The sequence below is a fragment of the Pan paniscus genome, chromosome 1 (genome assembly GCF_029289425.2).
Source record: "Pan paniscus chromosome 1, NHGRI_mPanPan1-v2.0_pri, whole genome shotgun sequence".
NCBI classification, from domain to species: Eukaryota; Metazoa; Chordata; class Mammalia; order Primates; family Hominidae; genus Pan; species Pan paniscus.
This window is the reverse complement of record NC_073249.2, coordinates 98,131,940-98,150,443: the sequence shown is the minus strand read 5'-3', so window position 1 is coordinate 98,150,443 and position 18,504 is coordinate 98,131,940. Positions and strand designations below refer to the sequence as shown.

The following is an 18,504-nucleotide window of genomic DNA, read 5'->3' as shown; positions in this document are numbered from 1 at the left end:
CTATTGTTTGCTTGTTTGTTTTGGTCTCTGTTGTACATGTTAGAAGTGTTCCTCTAACACAGATATCTGCTCAGATTTAAGACTGAGACACTGCACAGCTGATTGGGAGCTCAGCATGTGAGTACATCTTATTGACTATGGCACAACCATGGCTCACCACAGCCTCGACCTCCTGGGCTCAGGTGATCCTCCCACCTCAGCCTCCTGAGTAGTTGGGACTACAGGTGTGCATACCATGCCCAGCTAATTTTTGTGCTTTTTGTAGAGATGGGAATTTTCCATGTTTCCCAGGTTCGTCTTGAACTCCTGAGCTCAAGCAGCCCTCTCTCCTCAGCCTCACAAAGTGCTGGGATTACAGGCATGAGCCATCGTGCCTAGCCAAATCACTAGTCTTCTACTGGCATTGAAGAGGGCAGTCATCTGGTTCCAGGGAATAAAGGAAAGGATCTCAGAATTTGATTGTTTCTTTTTTTTTTTTTTTTGAGACAAAGTCTCGCTTTGTCGCCAGGCTAGAGGGCAATGGCGCGATCTTGGCTCACTGCAACCTCTGCCTCCCGGGTTCAAGCAATTCTCCTGCCTCAGCCTCCTGAGTAGCTGGGATTACAGGCACCCACCAACACACCCAGCTAATTTTTGTATTTTTTAGTAGAGATGGGGTTTCACCATGTTGGCCAGGATGGTCTTGATCTCTTGACCTTGTGATCTGCCCACCTCGGCCTCCCAAAGTGCTGGGATTACAGGCGTGAGCCACCGCGCCCGGCACTGATTGTTTCTTAAATATGCTTTCGGTCAGTCCTCCTTATTTTAGCCACATCTACCACCTCTCCTAGATGGCCACCTGGTGCTACAGATTCTTCGGTCTTTTGGGAATTTCGTTATATAAATTTGAGTGGTTCTCTACTTTTCCTACTACTGGGTAGGGAATCCATTTTTTTTTTTTCAGGTTTTGTAAGTTACTACTTATATATCCGTGTTCCAGATTACAAAATTTTGTCCTGATTGTTTCTCTTTGATCTCATGGGTTTATTCCTTTACTGAAATTTTAATGGGGTTTTAGGAGGAGGTAAGAGTCGATACTTGTTTTTAATCTGCCATCCCTAATTGGAAGCCCTCTTTTAGGAACTTTTCCTACAAGTATTTACATGTATATTTGGCTTTAGGTCTTTATATGGATGTATAATTTTTACATAGTTATAATTCTAATACAGATACAACCTTTTTCTTTTCTTTTTAACTTTTTCATACAGTTTTTTATATGTCATTTATGACTGAGTTAATGTAGTATATGTTGTTTAGTCATTCCCTGTTATTTGTTCCAGAGTTTTTTTGTTTTGTTTTGTTTTGTTTTGAGATGGGTTTTCCCTATGTTGCTGGGGCTGGCCTGGGACTCCTGGGCTCCAGCAATCCTCCCACCTCTGCTTCTCAAGTAGAGTGCCTGGGACTACATGTGTGCCTGGCTAGAGCCAGGGTGTTTTTTGAGTATGTGATTTTAAATGATGCTGTGATTAACTCTTGTAATATCACTTTTTGGTGTCTGTCTTTCTTTCTTTCTTTCCCTCCCTCCCTCCCTTCCTTCTTTCTTTCTTTTCTTTTTTTTTTTTTTTTTATAGGCTCTCATTCTGTCACCCAGGCTGGAGTGCAATGGTGTGATCATAGTTCACTGCATCCTCTACCTCTTGGGCTCAGGTGATCCTGCCACCTTAGCCTCCCAAGTAGCTAGAACTACAGGTGCTCACCACCATGTCCAGCTAATTTTTACTTTTTTAAAAAAATAGAGACAGGATCTTGCAGTGTTGCCCAGGCTGGTCTTGAACTCCTGGGCTCAGGCAATCCTCCCAAAGTGTTAGGATTACAGGTGTGAGCCACTGTGCCCAGATATATTTTTCTTTTGAATATAGCTGTTTATTGATTGTGTTTTTGTACCTTGCTGTACAAAAATTGCTGTATTTTGTTAAACTTTTATGTCTTTGCCATTTTAATAGATATTTACTCTGTTCCATTGTTTTTGTTTTTATCTTAGTGCTATTAATTTTTTTTTTTTTTTTTTTTTTGAGACAGAGTCTGGCTCTGTTGCCAAGACTGGAGTGCAGTGGCACAATCTCGGCTCACTGCAACCTCTGCCTCCTGGGCTCAGGTGAGCCTCCCACCTCAGCCTCCTGAGTAGCTGGGACTACAGGCTTGCACTACCACACCCAGCTAATTTTTGTATTTTTTGTACAGACAGGGTTTTGCCATATCGGCCAGGCTCATCTCAAACTCCTGGGCTCAAGCGATCTGCCTGCCTCTACCTCCTAAAGTGCTGAGATTACAGGTGTGAGCCACCACGCCTGGCCAGGAATTTTGTTTTAGAGAAGTTTTAACATTTAGTGTAACAATGTTTATCTATCTTTTCCATTGTGATTTCTACTAACGTTTTCTTTCTTCAATATAAGAGGACAATAGCACACTTATATTTGGTGTGCATTTGTCACAATATTTTATTTTTAATATTTAATGCTTTAATTTACCCAAGGTTTATTGTGGTGTGTAGTATGAATGGTTGGTCTAAGTTAAATTTTCTTGGTATTGCTATCCACATAGCACATCAGGATACATTAAATGATTCATTTCTAATACATTATGCTTAACTTGTCTTTCATTAAATTTATATCTGTCTGGTGTGTGTGTGTGTGTGTGTGTGTGTGTGTGTGTGTGTGTATGGCCTGTGTTTAGCATCTCTCTGCTCTTAATCTGTATTTCTATTTTTGCCTCAGTATTCCCTTTTGATTATTGTTTCTATATAATATATTTTAATATCTGGTAAGGCTAAGCCTTCCTTTTTTAAAAGTCTTGATATTCTTTCCCATTTTATGTTTTCTAATAATTTTTAACCCATTTCATAACACTTTATAAAGTATCTATCCTATTACTATTCCAACTGGAATTTTGTTAAATTTATAGTTTACTGAAGAAGAATCACCATTTTAATTAAATGTTGTATTATAATAATAGATGCATAAAGTATCTATTTTATTCAAGTTGACTTTTGTTTCCTCAAAAAAAGTTACGTGGTTTTATGTTTTATCAATGCCCCCTTAATCACCAAGGATTTTATATTTTTATTGCTATTATGAATGGAATATTTTATCTTTGTATTTTTGGAGTAGAAAAATCATTAGCTAGGAGTCAGAATATCTGATTCAAGTATAAGCTCTACATTGGGTAAATCCTTTGCATAACATTGCTGAGATCTGTTTTCTCATCTGTTAAAGGGGAACAGTGGTGTGTCTCATAGGTGGGTTTGTTTATTTTATTTTAAATGTATTTTTTATTTAAAAAATTGAGAAGGTGTCTCGCTATGTTGCCCAGGCTGGCCTTGAATTCCTGGCTTCATGCAATCCCCCCACCTTGACCTCCCAAAGCACTGAGATTACAGGCATGAACCACCACACCTGGCTGTTTTTTTTTAATGCTTATCAAAATTTAAGTGAGGGCAGAGCATGTGAAATTGCTTTTTGAAGTATAAAACTAGAAGACAAAAGTATTTAAGTATTTAGAAAAGTTAATGTTTTTGGAGCAGTATCTTATATCCAGCAACTTTTCTGAACTTTCCTATTGCCTCAAATGATTTCTAAACAGCTTTATTGAGGTATAGTTTACATACAATAAACTGTACATGTTTAAAGTATACAATTTGATAATTTTTTAAATTTCTAAGCCATTTTTAGTGTATAGTTCAATAGTGTTAAGTATATTCACAATGTTGTATAACAGATCTCCAGAATTCTTTTTTTTAAAGGAGGGGACAGAATCTCAGTCTGCCACCCAGGCTGGAGTGCAGTGCTGCGATCATAGCTCACCATAATCTTGAACGTCTGACCTCAAACGATCCTCCTACCTCAGCCTCCCAAAGTGTTGGGATTACCAGGCGTGAGCCACTGCTCCTGGCCCAGAACTCTTTTAATCTTGCAAAAGATTAAAACTGAAACTCTGTACCCATCAAACAACTCCCCGTTTTCCTCTCCCCCTTGGCAACTACCATTCTACTTTTTGTTTCTATGAATTTGACTACTTTAGATATTTAATGTAAGTGTAATTATACACTATTTGCCTTTGTAATAACTGGCTTATTTCACTTAACATAATGGCCTCAAGTTTCATATGTGTTGTGGTAGTATATGACAGGGTTTCCGTCCTTTTTAAGGCTGAATAATAATATGTTGTATGTATATCCCACATTTAATTTATCCATTGATCCATGGACAGTTGGGTTTCTTTCATTTCTTGGTTATTGTGAATAATGCTGCTGTGAACATGGGTGTGCAGATATCTTGTTGAGATCCTTTTTTCAATATACCCAGAAGTGGGATTACTGAATCATATGGCAGTTCTATTTTCAACTTCTTGAGGAACTGCTATACTGTTTTCCATAGTGACTGCACCATCTCAAGTGACTTATTTTTTTGTTTTGTTTTTTATTTTTTGGAGACAGAGTCTTGCTGTGTCTCCCAGGCTGGAGTGCAGTGGGATGATCTCGGCTCACTCCAACCTGTGCCTCCTGGGTTCCAATGACTCTTATGCCTCAGCCTTTTTGAAGTATAAAACTAGCTGGCACTACAGTTGCATATCACCAAGCCCAGCTAATTTTTGTATTTTTAGTAGAGATGGGGTTTTACCATGTTGCCCTGGCTGGTCTCAAAACTCCTGGCCTCAAATGATCCACCCAGCTTGGCCTCCCAAAGTGCTGGGATTACAGGCATGAGCCACTGCACCTGGCCACAAACACCGTGCCTGGCAGCTGTTTTTTGATGGACTAAGTAAACAACTGTATCTTTTGAAAAGTATATTAAATTTCTCTTACTTAATTTCAATTATTTTTGTATCATATTTTGATGGTAGGAATATTTAATGAATTTCACAGTTCTGAAATGTTATCAATTATAAGATGCACCATTATTTTATGTATTGATAAGAGAAAAAAGCTGTCAGTTAAACTGATACATCATTGATTGTAAGATACATCCCAATTTCAGAAATGTTAAAATATGAAATAATGTATTCATTTAAATTGATGAGATATTATATGTTAGTTGCTAATGGTAGTAATGAACCTTTTCCTTAAAAATTAATAAAGTAGAAATTAATCATTTATATTTAAATTCTGGCTAAACCTGGCAAAGTGTACACACATTTAAGCTGCTGTTTCCTGAAAGCTCACAAAAGTAGCAGTATTGGAATTTTAAAAAGCGTAAACTTGCAAGGACAAAGAGAACAAGGGAGGATACCACAGCAAATGACAACTGTTGACAGTTTTTAGAAAATGAATGTCTAAGTAAAAGAGTTTTGATATTTGGTTATTGTGGAGGAAAAATTGGTGATAGGTACATGGGAAGTTACAAACAAAAACACGAGGCATTTAACCTCAGAGGAAATAAAAAATTTTGCAAGAAAGGAAGTCATAGCATAGTATATAGCTTAGTTGTGAATAGTGTTTACATATTTATAATAATGCAGTTATTGAGTATTTAATTTTTTATTGAGAAGTTGGGGGAAGAGGAAGTGGGAGTGTTTGGGTGCTACAAGAGAGTTAAAACCAAATATTTTCAACACAGTAAGTCAACAGTGTCTAAAATTGGTAAGTCAGGAATTGTCAATGTAAGCATGCCATTTAGAATTATGGAGGGATTATCACAAGAAATTGTTTAAAGTGCCTAAAAGTAGTTGCTTTTGTGGAATGACGCTCTGGGATCAGAGGCTGCTGTTTTTATTAGGAGCCTTTTAGTACTATATGTTTTGTTTTTTTAAACTATATACATCTTTTACTTTAATTAAAAAATTTTAAGAAGAAAAGGAAACTAGGGTGGTGATATTTATGTTTTCCACTTAGTCAGTCAAGCAGTGTAATCTTTTTTTTTTTTTTTTTTTTTTTTTTTTTTGAGACAGAGTCTTGCTCTGTCTCCCAGGCTGGAGTGCAGTGGCATGATCTGGGCTCACGGAGATGTAACCTCCGTCTTCCGGGTTCAAGTGATTCTCTTACCTCAGACTCCCGAGTTGCTGGGATTACCTGCTCCCTCCTCCACATCCGGCTAATTTTTGTATTTTAGTAGAAATGGGGTTTCAACATGTTGGCCAGGCTGGTCTTGAACTCCTGACCTCAAGTGATCCTCCCGCCTCCACCTCCCAAAATGATGGGATTGCAGGCATGAGCTACCACACCTGGGTAAGCAATTTCTTGATTAGAAATGAAAGAAGACCATTTTTACTGCCCCATGTGTAAAAGAGCTCACTTGGAATTGCTGGAGTAGATAATCACTGTGACCCACCTCTGCCTTGGGAAAGTGTTCATCAAATATTAGTACTGTTGTGAGTCAGACATAGTTCTAGGCATTAGGGGTAAAAACAAAACAGAAAGACAGTATTCTTATATTCTTATTCTCATCGAAACAATACAGAAATAAAGAAAAATAGTTGTAAAGCCTTTTCCCTGAGCTAAATAACACTGTAAGTTTCTTTGGAAACTGGATAGACCAGTATTGTTTATTTATTCCCCCCCCCTCTACTTCTCTGCTGGCTTTTCAATAATTGGTTTAAATTTGGCTGGAGCAGTACAGTGTTTTGGTGATGAAGAGGAAAGTGTTCAGGATCTTCAGGACATTGACATTGCATCGTGATTCTTCTTGAACATCCCCTCTGTGGCTATAATCCTCGGTGCCTAAGTGAGCCCTCACTTGTATGGCCAGGTTGGGGAGAGACTGGCATAATCTTTCTATTAGTCACTTCCTGGCAGGACATTCATATCCTTGTACGGTTCTTAGAAGAACTTAGTAGCTAAATGATACTAATAATAGCTACTGATATATACTTTACAAAACTCTTAACATCTGTCATCTTTTTCTTGTATATCTATGAGATATTCCAGTTTTACACAGTTAAAGGGTTTACATGACTTATGCAAGTGCACATTGGTAGGTGACAGAACTAGAAGTTGAATTAGTCTCTTAATCTTTTTTTTTTTTTTTGCGATGGAGTCTTGCTCTGTCACCCAGGCTGGAGTGCAGTGGTGCTATCTCGGCTCACTGCAAGCTCCGCCTCCTGGGTTCACGCCATTCTCCTGCCTCAGCCTCCTGAGAAGCTGGGACTACAGGCGCCTGCCACCTCTCCCCGGCTAATTTTTTGTATTTTTAGTAGAGACAGGGTTTCACCATGTTAGCCAGGATGGTCTTGATCTCCTGACCTCGTGATCCGCCCACCTCGGCCTCCCAAAGTGCTGAGATTACAGGCATGAGCTACCGCGCCTGGCCCTCTTGACTTAATCTTGAACTCATTTGCCTATCCAACTATCTTTCCTTAAAATACTCTGGGAAGTGATTTCTACCTTGAGTACCAAACATCATTGATCTTCCTTATTTCATTCTCTCTTCAGGTTAATTCATGTGGCTTTCAAACACAAATCAAACTTTCTTTAATAAAGAAGGAGCCATTTCTTATTGCTTATTTTAGCTCCCTGTTGTTTATTTCCTTAAGTCTAAATTCCTGTGCCTACTTTTTAGGATTTTTCATAATCTAGTGTTAGTCTGCCTATCCAGCATTATCTTTAATTGTCTCCTGTTCCCTTATTTAAATCAGGCAAATCTGTTTTCTCAAAGTATTTAAGCACAGACTCATTCCTGTTTCCTATCTTTAGCTTATAGTTTCTCTTCTTCATTCTGTTCTTTGGGGATCCACCTAAGGCTTCCCTGATAACTGTAATTATCAATAAGTGCTTCCATTCTGACTGCCTATATCACTGTCTGTACCATACATGTTTGCTATTTCATTGTAATGCAGCATTATATACTGTCTTTCAGTGCTAATTGTTTACACATGTATAAAATAACTGGAATTTAAGTCCTCTGACACGAGAAACCAGATCTCTCACATATACCTAAAACAATGCTTGAGCGCTTGCCAGATATTCTTTAAATGCTAGTTATTCCAATAAGTATACCTGTTACTGGATGTGTTAGTCCATTTTCACACTGCTATAAAGACACTACCTGAGATTAGGTAATTTATAAAGAAAGGAAGGTTTTTTTTTGTTTGTTTGTGCTTTTTTGAGATGGAGTCTCGCACTGTCACCTGGGCTGGAGTGCAGTGGCATGATCTCAGCTCACTGCAACCTCTGCCTCCTGGGTTCAAGCGATTGTCCTGCCTCAGCCTCCCGAGTAGCTGGGATTACAGTTGCCTGCCACCATGCCCAGCTAATTTTTTGTATTTTTAGTAGAGACGGGGTTTCATCATGTTGGCCAGGCTGGTCTCGAACTCCTGACCTTGTGATTCACCCGCCTCAGCCTCCCAAAGTGCAAGAAAGGAAGTTTAATTGACTCACAGTTTCGCATGGCTTGGGAAAGCCTCAGGAAACTTACAATCATGGCTTAAGGTGAAGGGGAAGCAAGCACCTTCTTCACAAGGTGACGAGAGAGAGAGCACATGCAGGGGGAACTGCTGTTTTTAAAACTATCAGATCTAGGCCAGGTGCGGTGTCTCATGCCTGTAATCCCAGCACTTTGGGAGGTCGAGGCGGGCAGATCACTTGAGGTCAAGAGTTGGAGACTAGGCTGGCCAATGTAGTGAAGCCCCATCTCTATTAAAAATACAAAAATTAGCTGGGCGTGATGGCTCATGCCTGTAGTCCCAGCTACTCTGGAGGCTGAGGCAAGAGAATCGCTTGAACCTGGGAGGCGGAGGTTTCAGTGAGTCGAGATTGTGCCACTGCACTCCAGCCTGGGTGACAGAGCCAGACTCCGTCTCAAAACAAACAAAAAAACCCCATCAGATCTTGTGAGAACTCCCTCACTATCACGAGACCAGCATGGGGAAACCAGACCATGATCCAGTCACCTCCCACTGGGTCCCTCCCTCGACATGTGGGGACTACAATTTGAGATGAGATTTGAGTGGGGGCACAGAGCCAGACCATATCCCTGGACATGTGGCAGAGTTCACTGGTAATGATGGTGGTCCAAGTGGATAAGAGATTTTCTGAAAATGCGTCTGTGTCTGTTTTCATCGAGAATGTACATAATAATGATTTTTACGCTCCTTTCTTCTCTACTTCTGTTTTGGTGATAGGCAGTCGATGATGTGAAGAAAGGTTACATCAAAGCAGAAGAAAAGTCCTATCAATTACAGAAGCTATACGAACAAAGAAAAATGGTCATGGTAAGTTTATGTCCCCATAATCCCTTTATAAAATGTCCCTTCCTACCTTTAAAACCTATAGTCCTAGTCATTTTTGAAAGGATTACAACCTGGTTAGTGGCTTAACTAATTTTAAAAAAGGAGGGGAATAGGGACCTTGATGCAAAGTCCATTGTGTTTCTCTATTTAACACACAAAGATCTTGAATTACTGTGTATTGGTACGTAATTTTATTATTATTTTGGGGGGTGGGGTGGGGGAGGGACAGAGTCTTGCTCTGTTGCCCAGGCTGAAGTGCAGTGTCGCGATCTAGGCTCACTGCAACCTTTGCCTCCTGGGTTCAAGCGATTCTCCTGCCTCAGCTTCCTGAGTAGCTGGGACTACAGGCATGTGCCACCACACCCAGCTAATTTTTGTATTTGTAGTAGAGACAGGGTTTTGCCATGTTGGCCAGGCTGGTCTCGAACTCTTGACCTCAGGTGATCCACCTGCCTCGACCTCCCAAAGTGCTGGGATTACAGGACTGAGCCACTGAGCCTGGCCCATAATTTTATTATTAATAATAACTATTTTTTGGTTAAAAAGTGCTAAAACAAAAGTTGTGTAAAACATTACAATAGGATATAGATAAGATTGTATAAGACCTGATATTTAGCTTTTTAACATTAGGAATTATTTTAGTCATGATTTAGCAATAGCAAAATCATTTGTTTTTACAGTTTCCATTTCTGCAGTTGCTTAAACATTTATGCTCCGTAGTGCTCTTGGTTAGTATATCATCCTAGAATTGTGCTATTTGATTCAATAGCTACTAGACTCATGTAGGTATTTAAATATAAATTTAAATTCATTTAAATTAAATGCAATTTAAAATTCAGTTCTCTAGCTGCTCTAGCCACATTTCAATGCTAAGCAGCCATATGTGCACAGTGAATAGCTAGCATATTGGACTGTGCAGGTGTAGAACATTTTCATCATCACTGAAAGTTTTGCCGAACAGGGCTGCCTAGAGTATTCCTTAAATGGCTTTAAATTCATTTTCAATTTGTATCTGCCATAGATACAGGGATGGAAATTGTCAAAAATAAAATTAGTAAAGAACACATAAAAATTTCTACTCATTATAACATTTTTAAATTTCTCTCTTGGCAGATTCACATGCAGTCGAAGTTTTTTCAATTATACATGCTTCTCAACTTACGATGGGGTTACATCCCAATAAACACATCTTAAGTTGAAAATATTAAATCAAAAATGCATTTAATACACCTAACCTACCAAACATTATAGCTTAGCCTAGCCTATCTTAAATGTGATCAGAACACATATTACCCTACAGTCAGGCAAAATCATCTAACACAAAGCCCAGTTTAGAATGAAGTTATTTAGACTGTTTTTTTTTTTGAGACTGAGTCTTGCTGTGTCACCCAGGCTGGAGTGCAGCGGTGTGATCTCAGCTCACTGCAACCTCCGCCTCCTGGGCTCAAGCGATTCTCCTGCCTCAGCCTCTCGAGTAGCTGGGACTATAGGCACCCAACACCACGCTTGGCTAATTTTTGTATTTTTAGTAGAGATGGGGTTTCACCATGTTGGCCAGGCTGGTCTCGCACTCCAGACCTTGAGTGAACTGCTTGCCTCAGCCTCCCAAAGTGCTGGAATTACAGGCGTAAGCTACCGTGCCAGGCCTAAAGTTATTTAAAGTTTTGAACAAAAATTTGAGGTACTTGTAAAGACAGCAGAAAAGTTAAAAAAAAATTGAAGTACAATGTCTACTGCACACACATTGCTTTCACACCATCATAAAGTCAAAAAAGCATTAAGTTAACCATTGTAAGTTAGTGACCATCTGTATCATTTTCATTCTTTAGTAGTGATTCTGATAGGTCATTTGAATTCTTTTGTACCTTCTGTGTACTTTTCAGGAGAGAATATTGATTCATGAACATTAATTGGGTTGGAATAAGAATGCAAACAGCTGCGGGGCACGGTGGCTCACACCTGTAATCACAGCACTTTGGGAGGCTGAGGCAGGTGGATCACCTGAGGTCAGGAGTTCGAGACCAGCCTGGCCAACATGGTGAAACCCCATCTGTACTAAAAATGCAAAAAGTAGCTGGGCGTGGTAGCATGTGCCTGTAATCCCTGCTACTCAGGAGGCTGAGGCCAGAGAATCGCTTGAACCCGGGAGGCGGAGGTTGCAGTGAGCCGGGATTGCAACACTGCACTTCAGCCTGGAAAACACAGTGAGACTCCATCTCAACAACAACAACAACAACAAAAAATGCAAACCAGTCAGCCATTGAACTTAGCCTGTAATCTTATGTCTAGCTAAGTTAGTTATTTTAATCATTTATGTGATGAAAAGTAATAAATCTCTATACCTTAGAAAATTGCCGAAGATCAGGGAGCCACCTTACCAATGTTCTACGTATCAGCAGGCTGACATAGAAAATGCAAAATCTTTTAAATGTAATTAAATCTTGGCAGAATTTTGGTTAGGAGAATTTTGCTGTGTGTGAGACAGAATTTTAAAACACGACTTCCACCTGTTCTTTAAGATAATGGCATTGTCTTCTATATATTAATGCATGATTCTGACCAATACATTTGCATCTTTTTGGTGAAAAGGGCCAAATACTAACAGGCCATCAACTTCTGCAGTAATCCTTTGCCTTTGCTAAAGCCAACAGAGTTTTCTTGTTTCTGAAAAGTTAATAGAATCAAAATAATTTCATAAGGTCTTCTGATAATACCAGTGTGGAATACATACTGTTTCTTTGCATTTATAGTACTCCAAACACATTATCTTTCCATCTATGTATTCAACAAAACATATTTGTTGAGTACCAAGTACGTGCCAGGCACAGTGCAAGGTGTGAGAGAAATACATAGGTTTGCATTGTGCTGTGGCAAAATATAGAAAATCTGAATTTAATAAACACAGTAATCTATTATGAAGTCATTTTTAGACTTGTTTATATTTTGTAATCACCCAGGTAAAAACTCAAGTATAGTTGATAGACAGATATGTTTCCCCATGGTCTTTTGCCATTGTGTATAAAATATGCTTAAACATTTGTGGAATTAGATTGTCTTGAAAACCTAGTGCCAACATATTTTTGTGTACTAGCCACATGATATGATAGTCAGATTTTGAAGAAAGGCTCATCAAAGTTTGAATTTTATAACTATAATATGTATTCAAGTATCAGTGTTCAAAGGCATTAGCCTAGCCAATATTAGGTCATGGTCAATACATTGAAACTTCTCACATGGGCCTTCTGAGCCCATAGGCCCTGATGCCATTAACCATAGCAACTAAGTGTGGTGAACAGGCCTACGATTAGGCCAGGTCACTACAATTAGTAGTTGTCACATCACTGTGAGAACTGCAGCAACACAATGAACTTCTCAGTTTTAGTTTCTTTTCTGTAAAATGGGGATATTCCGATTATCAGCTATTAAGTAGAATCTTGACAAAATACACCAAGATTCTTGGAAGATAAATAAGCTTTGTGTAAGTTCCCCTATCCTCCAAATCTTCAAATACAGAAGAGAGCTCATGTCTGTGCATTGTTTATAATACCCAGTGTGATCAAAAACATTTTTGTTTTTTACTTACTTACAAAGTTAGACTGAATCTCAAATTTGGATGGTTGAGAATATAATATACAAGAAACAATGTTTTCTCTTCTCTTCCTTCCTCCCTCCCTCCCTTTCTGTCTCCTCACACAAACAGTAGACATGTGTAAATTATGCTTTTCTTATGTTGAAGTGGCCTGATTTTGCCCTTGCTGAACAGATAAATAAAGAGCTTTTGTGTTTCTCTACATAATTTGTATTGATTTCACACAAGGCAGCATGTATGTCAGTTTTTCTCAAAGTGTGGTCTCCAGTCTACTTACATGGAAGACACTTTTGAAGCTGCTTAAAATGCAGATTTCTAGACTCCACCCCACATTTACTAAGCCAGAATCTCTGGGGGTAGGACCTAGGGAACTTTATTTTTAAAAAGCACACTGGTGATTCTGGAACGTTAGGTGCTTCAGAATCACTACTCTGATTCTGGTTTTGGGAGAGTTGGCTCTTGAAGTTCCTCTCAGTCCCTTACTTCTATTTTGGACCTGGTTTGACCCTTAGCAGGTTGTTTGGGAGAACAGAGAGTTCTCTGGAGTGGACCTTGACCCATTCACCTAAAGTGTTCTGCTCTGTTAAACATTGAGTCTCTGCTTTAAAAACTGTCGGCCTGGCGCGGTGGCTCACGCCTATAATCCCAGCACTTTGGGAGGCCGAGGCGGGCAGATCATGAGGTCAGGAGATCGAAACCATCCTGGCTAACACGGTGAAACCTCGTCTCGACTAAAACTACAAAAAATTAGCCGGGCGTGGTGGCGGGCGCCTGTAGTCCCAGCTACTCAGGAGACTGGGGCAGGAGAATGGCGTGAACCCAGGAGGCGGAGCTTGCAGTGAGCCGCGATCGCGCCGCTGCACTCCAGCCTGGGCGACAGAGCGGAGTCTGTCTCAAATAAAAAAAAAACAACGAAAAACAAAAAAAACAAACTGCCCTATGTCTGTATTTATTTGTCTTGCTGAATATTGAACATTTATAAAATATCCTGTACTATACCTGTCCAATTCTGTGGCTTAAATGGGCCACTTTCTACATGATACATGAATAAAGGAAGATAATTCGGGATACATATTTAGTTACTCAAAACTTAAAGTGAAAACTAAGGGAACCTGTGTCCTTGGTGAGACAACAGAGTAAAGTCTCACTGGGAGACAGGGTGGTCAGAGAGACTCAGGTTGGGTAGTATTTATCAACTTTAAGTGGGAAGTCCCTGAAGGAGAATGGGCAGGATGATTTGGTGTTTTAAATACCAAATACCCTTTTAAATATCCTTATGTAAACATGCTTAAAAGCAAAAATTCAGCGAGGCGCGGTGGCTTACGCCTGTAATCCCAGCACTTTGGGAGGCCAAGGCAGGCAGATCACGAGGTCAGGAGTTCGAGACCAGCCTGGCCAGCATGGTGAAACCCCGTCTCTACTAAAAGTACAAAAAATTGCTGGGTGTGGGGGTGCACGCCTATAATCCCAGCTACTCAGGAGGCTGAGGCAGGAGAATTGCTTGAACCCGGGAGGCGGAGGTTGCAGTGAGCTGAGATCATGCCACTGCACTCCAGCCTGGGCAACAGAGTGAGACTCTGTCTCAAAAAAAAAAAAAAAAAATTCACCTGTTTTTACGAATTTTTGATTTATATAAAAAATTTTTTGTAACTCATTTTAGGTTTAGGGACACATGTAGGTTTGTTACATAGATAAACTGCATGTCATGGGAGTTTGGTGTACAGATTATTTTGTCACCCAGGTAGTAAGCATGATACTACCTGGGTGTTTTTTCTGATCCTCTCCTGTAAAATTTTAAATGTTTCTTCTTTGAGGCTTTGTGCAAGCCCAAGAATGTAGAGACTGCCCACTTAATGCTGATAAATACTGCCCAATCTGAGCTCTCTGAAAACCTTGTCTTCCAATGAGACTTTACCTTTATCAGCTCACCAAGGGCACAGGTGCCCTTAGTTTTCACTTGGGTTATTTTTAGAGCTTATGCCATTAAGAAGTCCCCTGAAGGTCCTTTGCTTTCAAGGACTACATTCTTGAATATGGAGGGATAAATTAGTCTTTTGATTCAGAGGGGACGGAGAGGGCATGTATTATGTGCCTGACTGGTCTAGGCACTTTATATGAAGTCTCATTTTCTCCTTATAACAACCCTGCAGGTATTATTCCTACTTTACAGAGAAGTGAAGTCTGAGAGATTAAGATTCTTACCTAAGATGACGTAGCTTCTCAGAAGTGGAACTAGAATTTGAAAATGTGATTTGAACCCATTTTTGTCAGGCTCCAGTGCATATATTTTTCCCTGCATCAGGGAAGACAGGATAGCAGCAATGTCTTTTATTTCCAGATGGCAGAAGAGAAGACCCCAGGTAGAATAACTTACTCAAGGTCACAAAGAGAGAGTTTAAGATACTCAGAGCTCCACGCTTCTTCTGATCTCTTTTCCCAAATCCCTGCCTTTGTCGGCGTGCTTCTCTCTTTTTAAAAGATCTATTATAGTAAAAGTCCCAATTAGAGATTGTGGCAGAAATATTTGTCAAAACAGTAGTGGTACCTCTCAACGAAGAGAACTCTCAACAGATGTGCTGTATGTAATCCTATTTTGTTAAAGGACATGAGTAGTACTAGTTTCAAGGGTCAACGACACCCACTGGCATTTACAGAGGTGTTAAGTGTCCTGGAGCAGAATTGCTGCTTATCGAGCATGTAAAGTTTCTGATGACTATGTTAGGAAGATGGCTTGGATTGAGTGCCAGAGGCCTGGTTGCTAGGGTGTTCTTTTTCTTTTAACATTTTATTGTATCTATATATACTTTTTTTTTTTTTGAGATGGAGTCTCAGTCTGTTGCCCAGGCAGGCTGGAGTGCGGTGGCACAATCCCGGCTCACTGCAGCCTCCACCTTCCAGGTTCAAGCAATTCTTCTGCCTCAGCCTCTCATGTAGCTGGGATTACAGGTGCATGCCACTATGCCTGGCTAATTTTTGTATTTTTAGTAAAAATGGGGTTTCACCATGTTGGCCAGGCTGGTCTCGAACTCCTGACCTCAGGTGATCTGCCTGCCTTGGCCTCCCAAAGTGCTGGGATTACAGGCATGAGCCACCACACCCAGCTGTATAAATTTTTAAATACATAAAGAAGTTGGAAGAAAAATACAATTAATCCCCATGTATCCATTACCCAGCTTCGATAGCCTTCGACTTTCTGCCATTCATGTTGCCTCTATCTCACTCACATGCTTTTTTCCCCTCAGGAGATTTGTGTGTTTGTTTGTTTTACTGTTACTGACTTGAAGCTCACCCCAGGAATTTTTAAAAGTAATTTCCAGATACTTTAAAAGTTTTTTTTTAGCTGTCATTTATTAAATGCCTAATTATGGCTGAGTACTATGTTAAATATCTTTTTTATTTTTATTTCTTGTTTTGAGACAGGTCACTTATTTTGAGATTGCAGTGGTGCAGTCTCAGCCAGGCTGGAGTGCAGTGGTTCCATCATAGCCTTGACCTCCTGGGCTCAAGCAATCCTCCCACCTCACCCTCCCAAGTAGCTAGGACTACAGGTGCCCGGCAAATTTTTTTTTTTTTTTTTTTTTTTTTGTAGAGATGGGGTTTCACTATATTGCCTAGGCTGGTCTCTAACTCCTGGGTTCAAGTGATCCTCCCACCTCAGCCTCCCAAAGTGTTGGGATTACAAGTGTGAGCCACCATGCCCAGCCAAATACTCTGTATTTAATGCTCACAAATCACACTGTGGTTTAGATGTTATTATTATTTCCCATTTATGGAAGAGGAAACTGAGGCACCTGGGATTAAGTAATTTGCCTGCCTTAAAGTAGCTTGCGCAAGGTTGCACAGTTAGGAAGTAATGGAAGTAATGGGGCCAGGATTCAAGCCCAGGGTAGTCTGGGCCTCTTCCTCACTCCTCTGTGTTTCAGGCATTGCTGTTTATTATAACCCCAGAAGAGTTCTGTTCTATACCACCCACCCCTGTCATATTTACCAAAGTATAGGAGTCAGAGATTTATTTTGTTTATAGTGCCAATGGCAGGATTAAGCAGTATCCATGTTTATCACTGATCTAGGAAGGACAATAAAAAAGAGAAAGTGAAATAGAAGGTGGTATGTGCCTATAGTCCCAGCTACTCAGGAGGCTGAGGTAGGAGAATAGCGTGAACCCAGGAGGTGGAGCTTGCAGTGAGCCGAGATGTGCCACTGCACTCCGGCCTGGGTGACAGAGCCAGACTCTGTCTCAAAAAAAAAAAAAAGAGAAATATTTACTCCCTTTCTTAATTGTAAGGATAGATTAGATGCCCATCCCTTGATTACAATGAAAATAGAGGATCAGACTAAACAGAATTGTGAGACCCCTTCTAGCCCTGTGAGTCCTGGTTATAGTATATCTTCTGGTTTTCATCTGTGTATCTTTTTGTTTTTCTGGTTTTTTTTTTTTTTTTTTCCTTGAGACAGAGTCTTGCTCTGTCTCCCAGGCTGGAGTGCAGTGGCGCAATCTCAGCTCACTGCAACCTCTGCCTCCTGGGTTCAAGCGATTCTCCTGCCTCAGCCTTCCGAGTAGCTGGAATTACAGGCGTGTGCCACCACGCTTGGCTAATTTTTTGTATTTTTAGGTATTTGAGGCTGCAGTGAGACATGGTCATGCCACTGCACTCCATCGAGACGGGGTTTCACTGTGTTAGCCAGGATGGTCTTGATTTCCTGACCTTCTGATCCACCCGCCTCGGCCTCTCAAAGTGTTGGGATTACCGGCGTGAGCCACCGTGCCTGGCCTGTATCTTTTTGAAGTAGAGAAAGGAGGGTTAGAAGTATGAAGGTGTTGTTTCCTTACTTATGGCAAAAAAAAAAAAAAAGTAGAAGTTGAAAGTGGGATAAAGAATTGCTAGCCAGGCACGGTGGCTCATGCCTGTAACCCTTGCACTTTCGGTGGCTGAGGTGGGAGGATTAGTTGAGCCCAGGAGTTCAAGACCAGCGTGTGTAACATAGGGAGACCCTGTCTCTATAGAAAATCAAAAAATTAGCTGGGTATGGTGGTGTGTGCCTGTGGTCCCAGCTACTTGGGAGGCTGAGGCAGGAGGATCACTGGAGGCTAAGGTGGGAGGATTGCTTGAGCCCTGGAGGTTGAGGTTTCAGTGAGCCAAGATCATGCTACTGCACTCCAGCCTAAGTGACAGAGCAAGACCTGGTCTCAAAAAATAAAAAGAAAAGAATTGTCTCAGAGTCCTTTCCCAACTTAGAGATGGGTGTGAGACCAGAGGCCAGGTCTTCAGGTTGTTGGGTGAGAATACTCTTTGTTCTTTTTCTTGCACCACATCTCAATAGCTCTTTATTGTGTTTAATACCATAGTAACCCTGTTTCCTGTTTCTCCTTCCTTTTTTTTTTTTTTTTTTTTTAGTACCTCAACATGCTAAGGACTTGTGAGGGCTACAATGAAATCATCTTTCCCCACTGTGCCTGTGACTCCAGGAGGAAGGGGCACGTTATCACAGCCATCAGCATCACGCACTTTAAACTGCATGCCTGCACTGAAGAAGGACAGCTGGAGGTGAGTTTTCAGCATAGGGCTCTGGCTGCGAGGACTGGAGATACTTTGATGCTCACTTGCTTGTGACGTTTTAATTCCATTTTAGGAGGAAATGAAATCAAAACTGTATTTTGACTGGGGCAAATAAACAGGCATGGAATCCACACTGATCCTCAGCTTCATTGGCTGCTT

The 18,504-nt window shown here is 40.4% G+C and overlaps 1 protein-coding gene across 6 annotated transcripts in view; it reads left to right on the top strand.

The window, feature by feature from the left end:
- The window catches only part of SNX27 (sorting nexin 27), a 91,144-nt gene that overhangs the window by 66,364 nt on the left and 6,276 nt on the right, over nt 1–18,504 (top strand). For all 6 annotated transcript variants that reach the window (XM_034935454.3, XM_063605294.1, XM_003817243.7 and 3 more), the window contains 2 exons: nt 9,091–9,180; nt 18,184–18,333. In XM_034935454.3, coding sequence (XP_034791345.1) covers nt 9,091–9,180; nt 18,184–18,333 — 240 coding nt within the window. The remainder of the gene's footprint in view (nt 1–9,090; nt 9,181–18,183; nt 18,334–18,504) is intronic.